The 17689-nt window shown below is 44.9% G+C and overlaps 1 protein-coding gene and 1 non-coding gene across 2 annotated transcripts; both read left to right on the forward strand.

The window, feature by feature from the left end:
• The first annotated feature begins 7827 nt into the window (after window positions 1–7827).
• On the forward strand, window positions 7828–16274 carry LOC113212068 (uncharacterized). The gene is made up of 5 exons (XM_052272937.1): window positions 7828–7927; window positions 8410–8508; window positions 14687–14863; window positions 15281–15442; window positions 16101–16274. The coding sequence occupies exons 1-5, from the start codon at window positions 7850–7852 to the stop codon at window positions 16254–16256; spliced, it is 672 nt and encodes a 223-aa protein (XP_052128897.1). The 5' UTR covers window positions 7828–7849; the 3' UTR covers window positions 16257–16274.
• A 1324-nt stretch (window positions 16275–17598) lies between these two features.
• Trnar-ucu (transfer RNA arginine (anticodon UCU)) lies at window positions 17599–17683 on the forward strand. The gene has a single exon. It is a non-coding gene; the product is annotated as a tRNA-Arg (tRNA).
• Window positions 17684–17689: the final 6 nt, after the last annotated feature.

A 17689-nucleotide genomic window follows, 5' to 3' on the forward strand; every position in this document is an offset into this window, starting at 1 on the left:
GTCCACGCCCACATATTCGTATGGTATTTTTCTGGTGCGACTACAAGCTATCTTTAATAACATTAATTTGACAAGTGCCTATGTTTTTAGTGATTAACTTCATGTAACATTCAGGAATGTGTCAGGTCAGGAACACCTGGATGAGATATAAAGATAAAACCCAGCAAGACCCAATGGAGTTCTACACATATCTCATTAGCACACTGCATGGTGAAATACTTGTTAGTTCCGCATTGATGTAGATGAAGTGTGTGTGCTGACAGATGATGACTTTATATTTGTGTTATTGTCTGTTATAGGAAAAGCATTGCATGTTGTGAATAGTGTATTACATGCTTGGATGTTAGCTGAGAAGTCGAAGGTGACGCACATGTTTGGATTGCAGACAATACGCTTCACTTATAGTGCCTGCTGTTTTGACAGTGGAGTCTGTGATAATCCAGACTCCTACTTGTCACTAACTCGTCCAGAGGGGAAACGAACATGCACTTTGCAGGTTTGTTCCATCAAAATGTAGTCCTTCCTCCACCCCAAACTAATACTGGACTTTATTGTACTTGCATCACTTGTGGATTTCCAGGATTACTTGCAGCTGTTCCAACAGGAAACATTTATCACCTGCAGTCAATGTGGGGAGGACAGTGCGAGAAGCATCCTTAGACTGTGAAGGCTGCCTGCCATTCTAGTCACACATCTAATCCATATGGTCTGGTGAGATATCCAATTGTTATCTAAACTAATTTTATTTATCAATGAAAGGTTTTCGCGCAACCCTTATGGACCTGGATTCATTAAAATTCCTGTAAAGTTTCTTATGATCAGACCATAGACCTCAATGATATTTTTCTCAAAGACTTGCATGGGAAAACAAAATATTCTGTGTGTGCTGTCTCTGACCACACCGGTCAGTTGCATAGTGGCCATGTGAAAGATTACTGTTTGAGAAATAAGAGGTTTGTATAATATATTGCTTTGGTGATGGGTATGTCCCCTAGACTTCCATCTCCCATGTTTGCTTTTGTAAGGTATATTTTAGTGCAGTGTATGTTTTTCAAATACTCTCACCCTTTTCTTTCCTTAAAAACAAATAGATGGTTTCACTTTGATGATGCCCATGTCAGTGCCTCCTCCACAAGGCGGGCTTTACCATCTTGTGGTGCCAGCAGAATTTTGACCAGAGCTCCACGTACTTACTTTGTCGGAATATTTACTTAAAAATTTTAGCTTCCCTTTGCATACGGTGCCATTGACTTCTCCTGCGCACTTCGAAGAGGAAGGGGAGAAGCACCCTCCTTCAAAAGAAAGTCCCCCGCATCCCTCTCCTAGTCCACACTGTTAAAATAACGCTAACGCTAACGTGAAAGCAATGACTTTTGGCGATTGGCTTTGAGCTTTTACTCTCAACTCTGGGCACGGCGGGGCGTGGCGGGGCGTGGCAGGGCGTGGCAGGGCTTGGCGGGGCGTGGCGGGGCGCTAATTTTGAAACCCTCCTGGATCTCGACCCCATCTCCCGCCCCGGCCGTTTCCGGCCTTCCCATTGGTCGAAGCTTTGGATAGGCGCTTATACGCAGGTCGCATCAGCTGCCCCACACAGCTGTTGATCTGTGTCAAGGTCAAAATAGCGTAGCGCGTTTATTTATTTACCTAGCGATAATTTGGAATGAAAATTGCGGTTTAAAAGTGCCGCAAGTTATTACACTCGTCTTAATTGTGAGAATAATCATGATAACTAGCTGCAAGAAGGAAATGCATCGAAACTTTAGTTTAGATGTTTCACGATTTAGCATGGCTATCAAGGCGAGAAAAAAAAACAGGATCAGCAGTTGAAAACATTTTATAAATAACTGCGTCAATTCGCTTGGTCATATTTAAAAACAATAAAATAAGTTGTAACGCTGCATCTTAAAATGTTAATAAGATAACATTCAAAGTTAAGTTTCTTTGGTAAAAGCAGTCTCAGATACAACATAGCCTATAAGTATTCAAATAAATACTCATTAAAAATTCAAAACAATCTTAGAGGATGAGAGTCGCACTGTTTCATTAGTGAAAGTATCCCCCCGCCTTGTGACAAATCTCAATGCCTTTTTGAGAGGACAATAGTCTGTGTCACATGACTTTCTCAGTAATGTTCCTCTTTTTGTTTCAGTCTGCTGGAATATTTTCTTCAGACAGTGAAGTTAAGCAAGCACATCTCAGTGCTTTCGAATGTGCCTTTTCCCCTCTCCAATACTGGCAGCAAGAGACCGCATTCTTTTTGGCTGGCCTTTCCTCAGGTCATCACGAGGTCTTACTGTACGCGTCACACTGTTTCCCTGTGTCAAATTCTCTGGTGTTCTTTCCAGCACAGAATTATTGGGGCGCCCTGCAGGTAGTCTTTTATTTCCCTTACATTTGTTCTTCCGCCTTGCAATTGCTTTGGGTTGTACATGAATTTCCTCTCCACCATATATCCTTTGGTGCCTTTGAGTCCTGCACGCACTCTCATCATAGCCTCATAGGCTTTGTTCGAATTTTTGATATTGCCCATGTCCTTATCACGAGGGGTACCCAACTCGCCAAAATTGCGTACGAAGACTGGAAATAGGAATGACTGTAGTTGATTGTAACATATAAGTGCGACTGTAAAATACTGTACAGACTGTAGATAAGTAAATGATGTGTGCGATTACATATGACTGGAGCTGACTGGTGGTGGGACTGGAGGTGACTGGAGGTGACTGGTGGTAACTGGAAGTGACTGGAAGTGATTGGAAGTTACTGGAAGTGACTGGAAGTGATTGAAAGTTACTGGAAGTGACTCGAAGTGATTGGAAGTGACTGAAAGTGACTGGAGGTGACTGGAGGTGATTGGAGATGATTGGAGGTGATTGGAGGTGTGACTGGAGAAGCTGCAACATGAGTAAAGTAGACGTCGGTAACGCCACGTTAAGTAGGCAACCTATAATACAACAGGCAGAGGTTGGCAGTTGACTAGAGTTGACTGGAGTTGACAGGGTGACTGGAGGTGACTGGAGGTGACTGAAGGTGACTGGAGGTGATTGGAGATGACTGGAGGTGTGACTGGAGGTGATTGGAGCTGACTGGAGGTGATTGTAAAGATTGGAGAGACTGTAGACAGACTGGAAAAGACTGAGAAGATTGGAGTTGATTGTGAATGATTATAATTTGATTATTTTGGCAAGTGTACGAAGACTGGACCAAGTTAGGTACCCCTCGCCTTTTTAGCTTTATCCATTAGTTTGAGGAAACCCTTGGTATTGGTTTCAGAACCTTTGAATGGTGCCCTTGTAAACAATGTTGATATGATGTGGATTTGTCGACAGAGATTGAAACAGGTAGTATCCACGTGAAAATTCCCAGAACATTTCGATGTAGATATTTCCCTTTCGAAGAAGTATGGAGAGGAAGGGGATGTGTCTATATAGATGAAGGCAGAAGGCGTCCACGGCGGGGCGCGGCAGGGCGCGGCGGGGCGCGGCGGGCGGCTTGACGGTGTATTGAACGCGGCTTTGAACGCGGCATGTAGCGCGGAACTGAGCGCAGCGTGGCGTGACAATCGTGGCAGGGCGGGGCGCGGCGGGCGGGCGGCGGGCGGGGCACGGCGCACAGTGGTTCAGATCCGGTAAAAGCTGGCCAAAATTACATTTTATATTTGCACAAATCGGCTAACCTATATTTCTGAAAGAATCTACACACACCGAACATCGCAAAAACAAATTCTTTAACATCACAAACGCACGTTTTATCTGGAAAAGGGTAATCGTAACCTGACTGGCATTCCCCGAGGAGGTTAGAGGTGCTTTCACAGAAATCGTTTTAATTTCTCTTCTTCGGCGAAATAGAGTGTTGTCTGAGTTCGAGAATTCAGATAAATGTGCCCTTTACTGTTTTTAAATGCGTTGGGCACCAAAGACCTCACATATATTTTGCAATACTAATTTTAAAACAGTACTCCAGAACGAAAATTTGGTAAACACTTTGTATTGAGAAATTGAGAAACCTTTCAGCGCCATTCCGCGCTGTGCAATTTTACAATAAAGCTCACTTTTGCCCTCAAGGTGAGGGTTTTATTTTCGCACAGTGCGCAACATTTCGCACAACAAAATCCATTTGTAGAAAAAACGAGCTTTAGCGTATACTCATCTTTCCCCTCATACTCATCAGAAAATAATGCGTACCTCGAAACCGATGCCCTCCGAAACGCGTCGCAACTTTCCAAAATACTCGCCTTCTCTGACCTGGATCGGGAACAAATCCATGCTTTCAGAGCGGATCGCTGGAAGTGGCGGGCAGCGCGCCTGTGTCCTCCGCTTGCTGCTGACGCCTGCCGGATGAAATGGGCGAGCGAACGACACCGGCGCGCTGCCCGTCGCTCGCAGAGATCTGCTCTGGCCCGGTGGGTAGCATCTCGGACAGACGTCCAGCGGTCGGGGGTTCAACACCAACCAGGCAAGTTGCTTTAAGAGTTCATTCTTTCTTCGAGCTGCTCTGGTCTCGACTGGCGTGATTTGCCCCGGATGTGGTCTGATGGCGGCACAGATTTGTTCGACTTGTTCCCGATCCAGGCCGGAAAACAGCGAGACCCAGTCAGAGGTCTGCATCGGTCTGTCCACCAGTCCCGGGAGTGCACGAAATGCAGCACGTGCGAGTGATATGACGCTGTGGCATGCTCGGTCATCTCACTCGCACCTGCCGCTCTCGGACGCTCCCTGGACTGGTGAACCAACCGATGCAGACCTCTGGACCCAGTCGAGTCTCCAGTGATACTTGTCAGCCGTAGTAAAGCACCGCGATCGCGCCTGGTTGCGGACTGAATTTTAGCTGCAAAATATAACACTATGGAAACGGCCTAGGGATTACTAGCGCTGCTACCTACGATCCAAGCGAAGTCCATAGTGCGTTCAGGCTATCCTTTTCTCACGGGGGGTTCGAATCGGACCCGCTGGGCTTCCACCTAAACCCCTAGCCCAGATCTTGCCGAGTGCCTGCAGCGTATGCGGTATGCGTGTGCAACACACTAGCTGTCTAAAACACTGATCGGCGAATATCGGCTTCTCTTAATCTATTCAATTTAAATTACTTCCATATATTGCCCTTGACTGTGCGATTTAATTTTGTTTAAGTTTTACACTTCAAGGGCAAAATGATTTGGTATTTCGCACTATTAAGACACAGTGTGCAATACTGAATTTAGTTTTGCACAAAAAGATAATTTGCCCCGGAATTTTGCCCTTCAGAATAAAGCACCCAAAAAGGGAAATAATTTTGACAGAATAAAATTTAATTTAATTTAGTATGCCAACCCTGGCCCACAGCACTTATCGGGAGGCCAGTAAACGCGCCGTGTCAGCGTCATCTTTCCCCCCGATATTTCGATGCAACCTGGCACAGTAGAGAACCGAGGATGCCATGTAGAATTCCTTCTCTTTAGCAGGTGTTATCAGATTTAATTGCTCAGGTGTATAGAAACGAACCGGGCATTTGTCTACACCATAACTGCCTTTATTTGCACATCCTCGACACCTTTTGACAGGGTACACACTAGCGCCATATGTAGGCAGGACACGACAGACCCCTTAAAATGCCATGTCGGGGCAGCGAAGTACACGGGATCACCGAGAGGAGAAACAGGGACGCCACACGCAACAACATAACACACTAAAATCAAAACATTTTCCGTCGTAAATTAATAACTCACATAGGTTTGAAGATCATGATGGCTGTGGTGGCTTGCAGTCATAGTATAATTACATTTTGGTAAAGAGGCATGTCATACTTTACTGTCCAACCAAAATTTAAGGTAAAGCTGAAAAATGTACCAAATTGGATGCTGTGGTAGAGAGGGAGTCACTACTGCTGGTCCAAGTCTATAGGTTAAGCGCCTCAACTTTTTGACAATGACGTATGAAATCCACGCACTGTAACGCTTTGACTTTCATACTTACTCAGTTCTCTAGTTCTCTTGTTGAACTGTATCAACACTGAGGATTGCTTCAGAGTCCTCATTTCTGGGGCATCTTGCAGTAGCTTCAACTGCTCTGCAGATATCAATAATGTCATCCAAAGGAAATTTATCCTTGTTCCGAATAGTGTCACGGAGTTTTTTTTATCATAGACTCCCCAGTACCGTTTTCCCTGTAAAAACCGGTTTTAGTTTTAAATAAGCAGGCCCGGTCTTCCGCCAAACGGAGTTGCCAGCTCCGCTTCGCTGCGCCGGCAACTCCGTTCGGCAGGGGCCAGATCTGCCTGGCCTGGCGATGGTCGGGCCGGGGGCCCGACCATTTCAGCCACGCGATTCACTACAGAACATGATCAAATAAAGTGGCGGGCCTCCGGCCGGCTCAGCTACGAAAAATTTGTCTACGCCTCGGTTAGTACCCTCGTTACAATATTCTTTACGGACACTTCGCTCCGCAGGCAACTCCACTTGGCAGGGGCCGGGCCCCGCTTGGGCTGCCGGCGGCGTTTGACCTGTAAATGACTGTTGGGTTGGGGGTTGGGGGGGGGGGGCTGCCGCCCTAGAGATTTGCTCCTTGGACATGACAAAAGCCTGTAACGGGGCAACACCGTAAACCTTAGTTCCTTTCCTGAGGCGTCAAACTTTAATACGTAGTGCCTTTCAAATTTCAAATGCGCTGTGTAGCGCCTTTGGTTTACCAGTGTTCGGACGGTTTCTTGTACACTATCTGAATGGACGTCGATGCACCCCGGTGAGAAATTGGTCGTTGATTCGATGTGGATTCAACGTCGATCTGTGGATGATTCGGGCAGTCGAAATATTGGTCGAATAATTTTGGAATTCGACTCACAGTTTTAGAAGTTTAATGGACTTGTCTGTGTCTTAGTCAAGTGTTCCAGAACATTGAATCGTGATCCTGATGCCGAGCGTCTATTTTTCAAAAACTTTTACAATGAGGCGAATCGACGTCGAACTGATGTTGAAACGCTCATCAGTCGCCACCGATTCCACGGCGAAATTGACATAAAATTTTCGTTCGTTTGACTAAAAATTTTAAATTTTTTCTCGAGTTTTGCGTGTATAAGTGCATGGCAGATGGTAGTAAGGTCCCGCGATCCCGCTAAGCCCGCAACCCCGCGCTCTTTCATTTTTTCGAACTTCTTGGCGGCAATGCCGGTCCGCACACTGACTTGATCTTAGCTCTCGCTGATGAACCGTCACGCCCGATAAGGGATTTGCCTTCTCCGTGCCTTCGTAAGACGAGGTGCTCGCGCCTCGCGTACGTAAAGGGCTCTAATATTTATCTACCCCGGCGTCCGTTGGTCACTGCCTGGCTATGACTATAGCTAATGACAACTCATGTTGTGAACGTGAACAGAAAGTTTCGACGTCCAATCGATAGACCGCACTTCAACGTCGAATCGATGTAGATCGACGTAGGCCCTAGATGTTTCATCGGTATTTTAGGAATAGATCCGGTGATTCGATGCAAATTTCGACTCAATTTTCGATCCACGGATTGACGTCGAATCCACGTTGAATCGATGCCCAATTTCTCACTGGGACGTGAATAGCTCGATCAATCAAAGCCAATTCGGAAACAAGAAATCAGGGAGTTTGTTATTTTCCTACGTTCGTTCTGGATGGCCTGGAACACCCTATTGTTTGTTTTTCGTGTCACCGGGGTAAAGTAGGCCTAAACTTTGACGCTGACACGTATGAGGTGCAGAATGCTGCAGAATGCTGCAGAATGCTTTACTCGGTTTGTGACGCAAGTCTGCCTTCTATCAGATCCCATAGTATTTTGTATTTTAACACGCAACCTTTTTACATCCGGTTGAAGACAGAGCACCTCGGTTAGAACTGTTAGCGCAGAAACTGCATTGCATGGAAGAGAAGCGCTGTGTATTGCCGCGGTGTGTATCATTACCACATACTCTCGATACTATTAGATATTTAGTTAAGGTAGCCCATTGCCACTTGCCACTTTTTTAACCGAGACAAGTCTTTGTCGACTCTGTTGGGTTCGTTCAGATATCTTATGAAGAGTCGCACATAGAGGCTTGTTAAGGCCAATGGAGGGAGGAAGTGAGACAAAAAACGAAACGGGGATGTCTCGTTTTTGCTTGACAATATGCATTACCACTTTCACTGTAAAAAATATCTACAGCATTTACAACAGTGTTAAACTGTTAATTAGAATTACGATGGCATACTGTTAAATTTTGTGCCCTCTCCTACGGTCTACAATGAATTTTGACAAAGACGGGCTGTACTGCCACCCCCTACACCAGGATAGAGGTCAAAATTTAACAGTGTACCACCGTTATTCCACATAACAGTTTGAATTTGTTGTTAATTCTATAGATTTTTACAGTGTTTCCTGGGCGTACGTCGTTGCTATTTTAACATTTTCTACTTGCAACTGCTCTTTTTTGTATTCGCAGATTGCAGAAGCTGCTATGCACGATAATGCCCGTCTTTCTATCCGATTCCTGATTTTCGCTTTCGCTATTAGTGACGCTCGATGGATGCATTCTTTCGCAGTGAGTATAGCGGCAAATACAAGGGAAAGTTATAAAAGCCGCTCATAAACTACGTTACGCTGACCTGACCACCCGCCCCCCTTCTCACCCTCCCCTTCCTTCACTGTGACTGTGGCATCAGATTTTTACATCCATGAGGGGGAAAAACATCTGGCACTCCGCGTGTTTCCGAAAATTTCTTTGTACGCCTTGTCTGATTTTTGCACTAGAAAAACATAAGTATCAGCTTTTGTTAAGTAGTGGGTAGCAAGTCACGCGAGACGTGGTCTGGCGTGCATCTTCCTCGAAGGATGAATTATTTCTGTACTCATGTACGATAGCCCATCCCACCCTAAACGTATTTGAGGTACGGAGCCTAAATGGTAGTTTTGACCTATAAGAGACCGTGTGCAAAGTCCGGGGCCTGTGCGACAACGTTTACCCGGATCGCATTGCGATTTTCGTTTTGGCCCAACCTTGGCGCCAGACAGGTAGACCATCTTGTAGGCGCTGCACTACCCTATATGCGAACAGACAGACAAACAAACAGACAAACAAACAGAATGAAACTTTTTCAGTCAGTGCAGTAATGGGCTTCGCTATCGCTCAGCCAACAATTTGTCCCTAATGTCTCTGTGGCCCCTTTATTTGGTAATCAATGAGTTGCCTCCTAACAAGCGTTCCCTGACAGAGAATTTGTTAATTGGTGGAATATGGTGTGGTGTGACAAAGCCTCACCCTAGTTAAACTATTAAAAATATTTATTATGACTTGAAAGATCTGGAGAAGGGTATTAGCATAAATGAGACTTCTGTGAATAAGGGTTGCGTCAAACTTTTGTGTGGCACTTGTGCTGTTTCTTCTTTTTGAATATGAAAACCCACTCTGGTTTTTTTTTAGCCCGCCCTTCTGCTTTAGAAAAGCTACCTAGCGGGCTTCTGCAAACGACCCCGTGTCTGTGTGTCTGTATGTCTGTTCCATCAGAAGAAGATGTGCTAGAGACTTCAAAATTTCAGGGTATCACTCCTAGAAAACGAGGCGCCTACGGCAAATCCTGGCAACCACCCCGAAGGGTGAGATTTGTGGTATCAAAGGAACAGAATTATGTCCAAAAAGTTAATATTTTTTATGTTCTGCTAAGGGGTAATTCGCGAAAGTAGAATCGTTTGGGCTAAAATTTTGTCCGTTTGTCTCTATAACAGTTTGGGCGCTGGAGGGTCTTTTTTGACGAAACCAAAAAACAGGTTTTCTAAGCAGAAGGGTGGGTTGTGGTCACGTTGCGTCACCGTTACATTCCTTTCTCATGTCAAAGGGGCAAATTTTAAAGACAACAGGTTTTAGCGGGTCGGAGGCCTGCTTTATTATTTGATTATGTTCTTCAGAAAATGCGTGAATGAAATGGTCGGGCCTGCGGCCCGACCATCGCCGCCGGTAGGCCAAGCAGGCCCGGCCCCTGCCGAACGGAGTTGCCGGCGCAGCGAACCTGAGCTGGCAACTCCATTTGGCGGAAGGGCGGGCCCGCTTGTTTCTTGTGCATTTTGTTTGTGCCGTGGTGAAAACTCAGAAGAAACTGATGATGTTACTGTGTTCCCATTTGATAGACAATTTGAAGAAAGAACTTTAGAAAAGTACCATGATAATGTCCAGTTTGCCATTGATCACAACGTTCTTCAGAACAAGGCACTACAGAATGACCCAGGTTGCTGCGGAATAAAAGGCCCGACTTATCTTTTTTATATGTTAAGCAATATGTTCTTATCAACTGCAATTGATTCAATGCATTGTGTTTTTCTGGGGGTTATGCGGCAAATGCTGAACATTTGAACTGATAAAAACAATCAGAAAAAACCGTATTCTCTCTTTTCAAAAATGGACATTGTCAATAATAGAATACTTGAGATTGACCTACCTCATTTTCTTGATAGAATGCCAGAAGCCCTTGATAAATTAGTACATTGGAAAGCTTCAATGTTAAGAGCATTTTTATTTAATTTCTCATTATGTGTTCTTGCAGGTGTCCTTCCCACAGGTTATTTTGAACATTTTATTCTGTTTGTTCATGGTGTTGCTATGTTAAATACTTCTAGTATAAGTTCTGATGATATCAAAGAAGCCTCTGCAATTTTAAGTATTTTGGTTGAAAACTTTGAAAAATTGTATGGTAAAAGACACACGAGTCACAATTTGCATATGCTTTTGCATCTTGGTAAGAGTCTGGAATATTTGGCTCCTCTTTGGGTCACGAATTGCTTTAGATTCGAAGATATGGATGGCAGGCTTGTGCAGCTTATAAATGGAACCAGACATGCAGGGCTCCAAATTTGATCAAACCTTTCTATGGTGACTAATCTCCCTCTGATGGTTCACAATTTAAAGAATGCTGCTGTGAAACAATATTGTGAACAACTCCGACATAAGTGGATGAACCTTAAATTACATTCAAAAATGGTTGAAAATATGTTTTGCATTGGTACTATGAAACCTTTGAATGCCATGAATCAGTGGATGCTTGCTGAAATAGCTCAGGTAGTATTGCAACCTACTTAAGATTGTATTGATGTTGACGGGGAGTGTCCAGGGGCCTAAACGTGCGCCCCATCACTCGCCATTTACATCAAATAATGCCGAAGAAGCCCGTTTTATTGCATGAAAACCGAGGGCACACTGAGTCCTTTCAGAATCAGTAATGTCTGCGGGGTAGCGGTTACGCGTTCACAAGAGAAATTTTGAAAAACAGGTATTTGCGCCTGTGGTGACGTCACTTAGCCTGCCCACACTACACGCCTGCAGTGCACAGTAGCCTAGTACACGGACGTTTTGGACTTTTTTTTTTTTGCTTCTTCCATTGACCGCGTCACCGCTACCCCGCAGACAGTACTGATTCTGAAATGTGAATTTCTTATGATTTTTAAAAGCTAACCACGCTCGTTTACAATAGTTCCGTTAACGCTTAAAATTGTATTTATTTACTAACCTGCCACTGCCCCCTTTATTACAACCATAGATGACACGTCTTTCTGAAACACTCCAATACTGTTCTCCTACGAACTTCTGTTAGAGAAGTACTCGAACATTTCGAATCCGAGCATTTCGCGTTCGTGAGGGACCTGCAACGACTGAGCAATGAGAGCAACGCGCTACGAGCTTAGGGCTGTAAGCAAAGTTGCTCATAGGGCCACCTAGAGAAACTAGCTTCAGTGGAGTAGCTACTGTAGCGCCCGTGACCCCCCTCCTCAAAGTGCATTGCACGCTCTGCACACGGTTAAACCGTGTCCTGGGATTCCCAGGAGAATTGGTTCCCCAGGGGTTCCCTGGGATTCCCAGGAGCCCTACTGGGAAACCCACGAGCCCTACTGGGAAACCCAGGACGTCTCCCAGACGTTCCCTGGGACTCTTCCAATTCCCCTGGATAATGAGGAATACTCCAGGTCTTGCTTTCACTGTGAGGCTCTACTATGAGCCGATTTCAGAAAATTTGGTATCGACAGCCCAGTTTAAGCTATCTTCTCTAGGGGCGACGCGCCAGGGGGCCCCTCCTACCTGAATAGGAATGCGAGAAGGAGAAAGATTTTGCTCATGAGCTATCTGCGAGCAAATCTGCTAGTGTAATCTGCTGGCGTAGCTCGCGTCCAAAGCAGCATCCGAGCGCGCGTGTTGCACCACGCAGCTACACCACAGAGAGTAAGATTTGCTCGCGTTACTCGCGCTGTGTGTTAGCCAACGAGCGAGCAAAGCAAGGGCGGCTACGATCAAACAGATGAGAGCCATGGTGGTGCCGCGGTCGGCTACAGAGGCGGACGCTTGCCCCAGTCAGAAATGGTTCGTCGAGTCGAGTCGACGTCGTATCAATGGCGCAGTCGACATATCAAAAAAGTCAACGGAATTTTGACGTTTCAATAACTTTACATAAAAACTACCCACATGTATATTATTTTTCATACATTATAGTTTGAAATGCAAACATGTCGAAATAGCGACGTAGGTCACAAGCGCTACAGATCGCAAGCGCGCTGTATCGCTTGTGACCCGTAGCGCTTGCGATCTGTGGCGCTAGCGAGCCACTCCGCAAAACGACTGGCTTACGGCATGTTGGAGTTGCCAGTCGATTCGACGTCGATTCAACCCTTCAACGTTGGCTTTGTTTAGATGCCAAGACCACTGAAACTTTGGTCAAATCGAAGTGATGAAGTTGTCGTTGACCAGACTGACACAAGGTGACTGACAGTAAGTGATTAATTTTCGCTTGGCTTTCGTTATCTGATTTAAATTTGTCGCCACGTTTGACTGGTACTTTCGCTTTGTTGGTTTGGTAACTAATTTAAAATGCGCTGTTTTAATTTTAGAAAATAATATTAATTGAAAGCTTGAAACTAACGTGAAAAGGAGATTGATCAAAATCTCAAAGTTCGTGAGGTGCGTCTGTCGTCTTTCTGATCCAAGTATTACCTGTATTTATTTCCAGTTCTGGTTTATAGAAATAAGAAAAGCTGCGTGAAAACTCAGGGTGATACGGAGGAAATTTGTTTATTTTTCAAAAAACGGCAGAAAATCTTTCAGAAAGTTTTTCCTTTTTGGTTCTGTTCATTTTATATAGTTACTAAAACTCTATCTTTTTTGTGTAAAACTTTCCAAACCGATTTGTCACTTGTAATATGAAAGGATTGAGTGACTTCTCATTCCGCACCGGCCGGCTCGTGACAGGTTAGGTTTGCGAATTGTGAGAATTTGGCCCAAGTGAGGTTTCCCTTCACCAGTTCAACTTTCTGATAATTTCAAAAACACACAAAGAGCCATAGATTCATTGGAAATTGTTTTGGTTTAAAGAGTTCTGGCCTCTGGGGCATTTCCACTTTCACATTTTGCGCACAACTTCTCTCCGGAATTATCTGACTAAGAAACCTAGGTGTGGGCACATTTTAAGGGGAGACCGTACTGAAAATATGGCGACTTCGTCCAAAATTTCGAAGTAGCTGTTTTTGTCAGTCTTTAAAGGCTCAGTAAACTTTTATTCGGGGTAACTTTTGTTCCTTATAGATAATAGGTCCCAAAACGCAGAATGCTAGATCCAAAAGTTTTTCGCAAGGGACTTGTGATAAACAACCATTTTGAAATTGAAACTGGTCATGAAAATAGGTTAAAATGCTTCTAAATATTCGGTAAAAAATCTGAACGTTAGTTTTTTTTAACAGAACAACATTAAAATATATTCGATTATCGGTAAGGTCAAATTTCCTTGAAAATCGGAATTTCAGTAGGGTCTCCCCTTAAAGAGAAATGGACAGGCAATGGGATACCAGTCCCCCCCCCCCTACCCTAAGTGGAAATGTCCTTGAAGCCAGAACTCTTCAAATCCAAACAATTTGCAAGTCTCTACGAGCCTTTTTGATGTTTTATAAATGATCAGAAGGTGGAACTGGTGAAAGGAAACCGCACTTGGGCCAAGTTGAGTCATTTCACAATTTTTTTGAAGACAAGTAAGAACAGGATAAATTCTAAGGTTCAATTGGTTTTTCCCACCTTTGAGCCTGTCCTACTCAGAGGTGAGGATCTTTTTTACCCCTTCCTTTAGTCTAGCAATCGTTTGCCTACAAAAGCATTTTATATTCATGATCAAAATTTGATCGATGTGACTTCGCACGACGAACTATTGAAACCACGTCGATAACTGGGTTTTATGGTCGACGTCGATAGCTAGTCGATTTTGCGGCCATTTTTGCGTCGATGACAACCATTGTCATCGACGACTTGTCGACGGCCAATTAGAAGTCAACTCGACGTCGAGTCAACGATCCATTTTTGACTGGGTCTCATTGCTCGCTCGTTGCAGCTGTCTAGCGTTTGCGCGATCACGAACAGCTCGATGTTCGTTCGAGTTCGATCGAATGCGAACATGTTCGCTCATCTCTTGTGTGCACTCATGCTGTACTTGTGATTGTGCCCATTATGCAGTCTTCCCGTGATTGCGATGCACTCATCCTGTATTTAACTGTACTCTGTGTAGCGTATTTTGTGTTCAATGTACTCCTCAATAATGCACTACTCATGTGTATAGAAAAATATCAAGTAATTCAAACCTCGATCTGCCTCTCTGCCTAGTAATAGTAATGAGTAATGGAGGTGGCATTTAATCACGGGTTTGTGGAAAAAGCGGGCATTCCTCCCACTTTTTTTTTTAACCCCCGATTGATTTCTTTTCCAGGGGCCATACTTCATGGTTTTACACCGGCACTATAATTGTGCAATTGGAGAAAAGGGGTACGACGGTGGTATCCATTGGACAGTAAAATTCTCACGCTTTAATCCTCACAAAAGAGATGAAATGCAGACGAAATTCATTAATGTCACATACAGTCTACCATTCAACGACTCATATTGGGTAAGCATATACGACCAATCAGAGAAGCGGGTGCACTGTATAGGATAGAGTCTCTTTTTCGCACAAATAGAGCGACGACGTATGTTTTCATTGCTCCAATAGGGCAATGTTAACAAAAAACACTCAAAACAAATGATATCTGCAACTGAAAAGGTGGCAAATGTGACACAAAACGAGCAACTTACAAAAATGTCGCTCCCCCAGTGTTACGGTTTCCCGTAACCTTTGGTTCACTTTTAACCCTGACTCGGAGGCGCCTGGTACATAGGCAGCCTGACCTACCTTGGGCCCGGCCTCGCGGTGGGGTGGCTGTTGCCAGCCTAGTGCGTAGGCAAACCTTTACGCCTTAGTTCTCCGCTTGGCCGGGAGATGGGCCTGTCCTTTATCATGTACTTTCTTACGCAAGTTTCCTTCCAGGAACGTATTGTCTTTGACACTTGGTCTAACAACAAGTGGACGCCGAACGCAATCGTATTCAACTACCCATCAAAAGGGTGTTCAATGATGAAACAGAACCTAGTAGGAAACTTCTCGAACTTTTTCCAAAGGGACTCGTCTGGTGGCTGCGTCATTCCTATTGTGAGATAAACAAGTGAATTATCATATTGCACGACACACTATCGTTCGCCTACTTATCCTCACCGCTCTGACAAAAAGGGAGCACAAAAAAATATTGTGAACACTGTTGCATGTCTTTAGCTCCTCATCTCGCTTGACGAAGCAATATCAGCAGGCCCGAGTCGAAATGGCCAAAACCCATTAAATATTTTGTTCGTTTGTGAGGGACGATACCTCGAAAAAAGACACCCTCTGAAACCCTTGAAGTCTTTATTATTTACATTGTTTGCCAAAAACTTGTGATCAATTGAATTTCATACATAGAACCAATAACCAGTTCGTGAAACGAAGAAATTCTTTGTGAGCTGTCAAACGCTGCAAACAAGTAGTTCGTATTGCAAAAAAAAGTAACTCTTGTAATGCTTCAAAATTGATTGCAACCTGCATAGAAAAGTTTTTACAATCCGAGCCAACTCTTTGCAAGCATTTTGAAGTGTGGATTTAGTGGACTCTTCTACTTGAAAAAGTCGCTAACGTTCTTCAGAATTCCGGAAAGAGTTTGAAATGAGTCGGGCGATTCTCTCTCTTCCGACGCTTGCTGATGGTACTGGGAAAGAAGACTTCACTTTTTCTGACAGCTGCTAACTCATGCTCTTACCTTAATTTCTATTTATCGCAGGGGACTTACAACTTCAACAGCACTACTGCCTTTCAAATGGGAAAGTTTCCAGCGTTGCCGTACGGCCGCTACCGCGGTCTATCGACGAGTGGTTTACCCTGGCGAAAGGGCTGCATACAGTGCGCATATGTTGAGCTCGATGTCATGGCCAAATAAAACTCTTGAGACGAACCATCACGCTTCGTCTACTGCTAAAACCTAGGCTAAAACCAAAAACGAATTGACGGTTGTTTTAAACTACATACGAACCTTTGCTTCCTTTTTATTTGTAATATCAATGTGTCAGCAGCTTTAACTCTCGGTAGGGTAAACGAGAGGAAGCAAACTAAAAGTGAAGAGACCTAGCGCAAACCGGCAAACACAAACAACATCATTGGGCGCTGAGGGAATGGCCGTCGCGCTTAATAAGCCGCTTTGCTTACGCGCTACCGCCTCCCGCCGACAATACTGCGCCAGGCAGTGCAGGCCCCGTCCCTGCCCAACAATACTGGGCAACCGACGCCCGCCGCTCTACCTGCCCTTATATCCTCCTCTACGTAGCTTAATTTGAGAAAAAATTAGAGCAAAGAAGACCTATTCTTAAATTTGTATCATCTGCTTTCAAGATCGATCTTGATTGAGATTTTTCTAGACGATCCCGTTATGGCCGACCACTATCCCAGTGAGATATTTCGATATTTGCATCTGCATTTCTCACTGGGGACCGGACCAATTTAGCAATATCAGCTGGTCTTGGATACAGATGACAAGGGGGGAGGGGGGGCAGAAGTGGGGTGAAGGGGTTGGGGGCTGCAACACCCAGTTTTTGGCGGGGGTTGCGCAACAGCCCCCCAAAATACCGGGGGCGTACGAAGTGAGGGGCAGAGAGTGCGGGCTGCAACTTCCACCATTTGGCGAGGGATGCGCAGCACACCCCCAAAACAACCCGCAAACACCTTTGGCGAGTCCACGACCACGGCATGTCGTCGCAATTCGAGCAGTACTTCACGCTATTATGGTTTTTGGAGGGAATTTCACGAAGTGTTGGTCTTCGGGAAGATACAATCTCGGATTTCAACAGATAATGCAACTTCGTTATGAGTAGTAAGGTACCCCCATTCGGACATCCGCCATCTTGGTCCCCCATTCGGACATGCCCCCACCCCCACCTCACGTCCCCCATTCGGACATAAGCGATCTTATCATCCCCTAACACAACCTAACCTAACGATGGGGTGGGTCTTATCATCCCCTAACACAACCTAACCTAACGATGGGGTGAGTCTTATCATCCCCTAACTCGTACCTAGCCTAGGGGCGTAAGTGATGGCGGTCTTATCATCCCCTAACTCGTACCTAACCCAGGGGCCTAAGTGATCGAGGATGAACAGAGCGACTTATCAGTTGTTAACTGTGTACCTAACTTAAGCCGATCTTATCGTTGCTACGTGATCGAGGATTCACATGGCGTCGTATCAGGTGGTAACTTAAGTAGAGCATGTGTGATCGAGGATCGTATGTCAGGGTGGCCGAGTGGTCTAAGGCGGTAGACTTCTCGTCTGCTTCCCAGTATGGGATCGTGGGTTCGAATCCCACCCCTGACATTTTGT

This window comes from Frankliniella occidentalis, unplaced genomic scaffold (genome assembly GCF_000697945.3).
Source record: "Frankliniella occidentalis isolate FOCC.00 unplaced genomic scaffold, Focc_3.1 Scaffold232, whole genome shotgun sequence".
Lineage (NCBI taxonomy): Eukaryota > Metazoa > Arthropoda > Insecta > Thysanoptera > Thripidae > Frankliniella > Frankliniella occidentalis.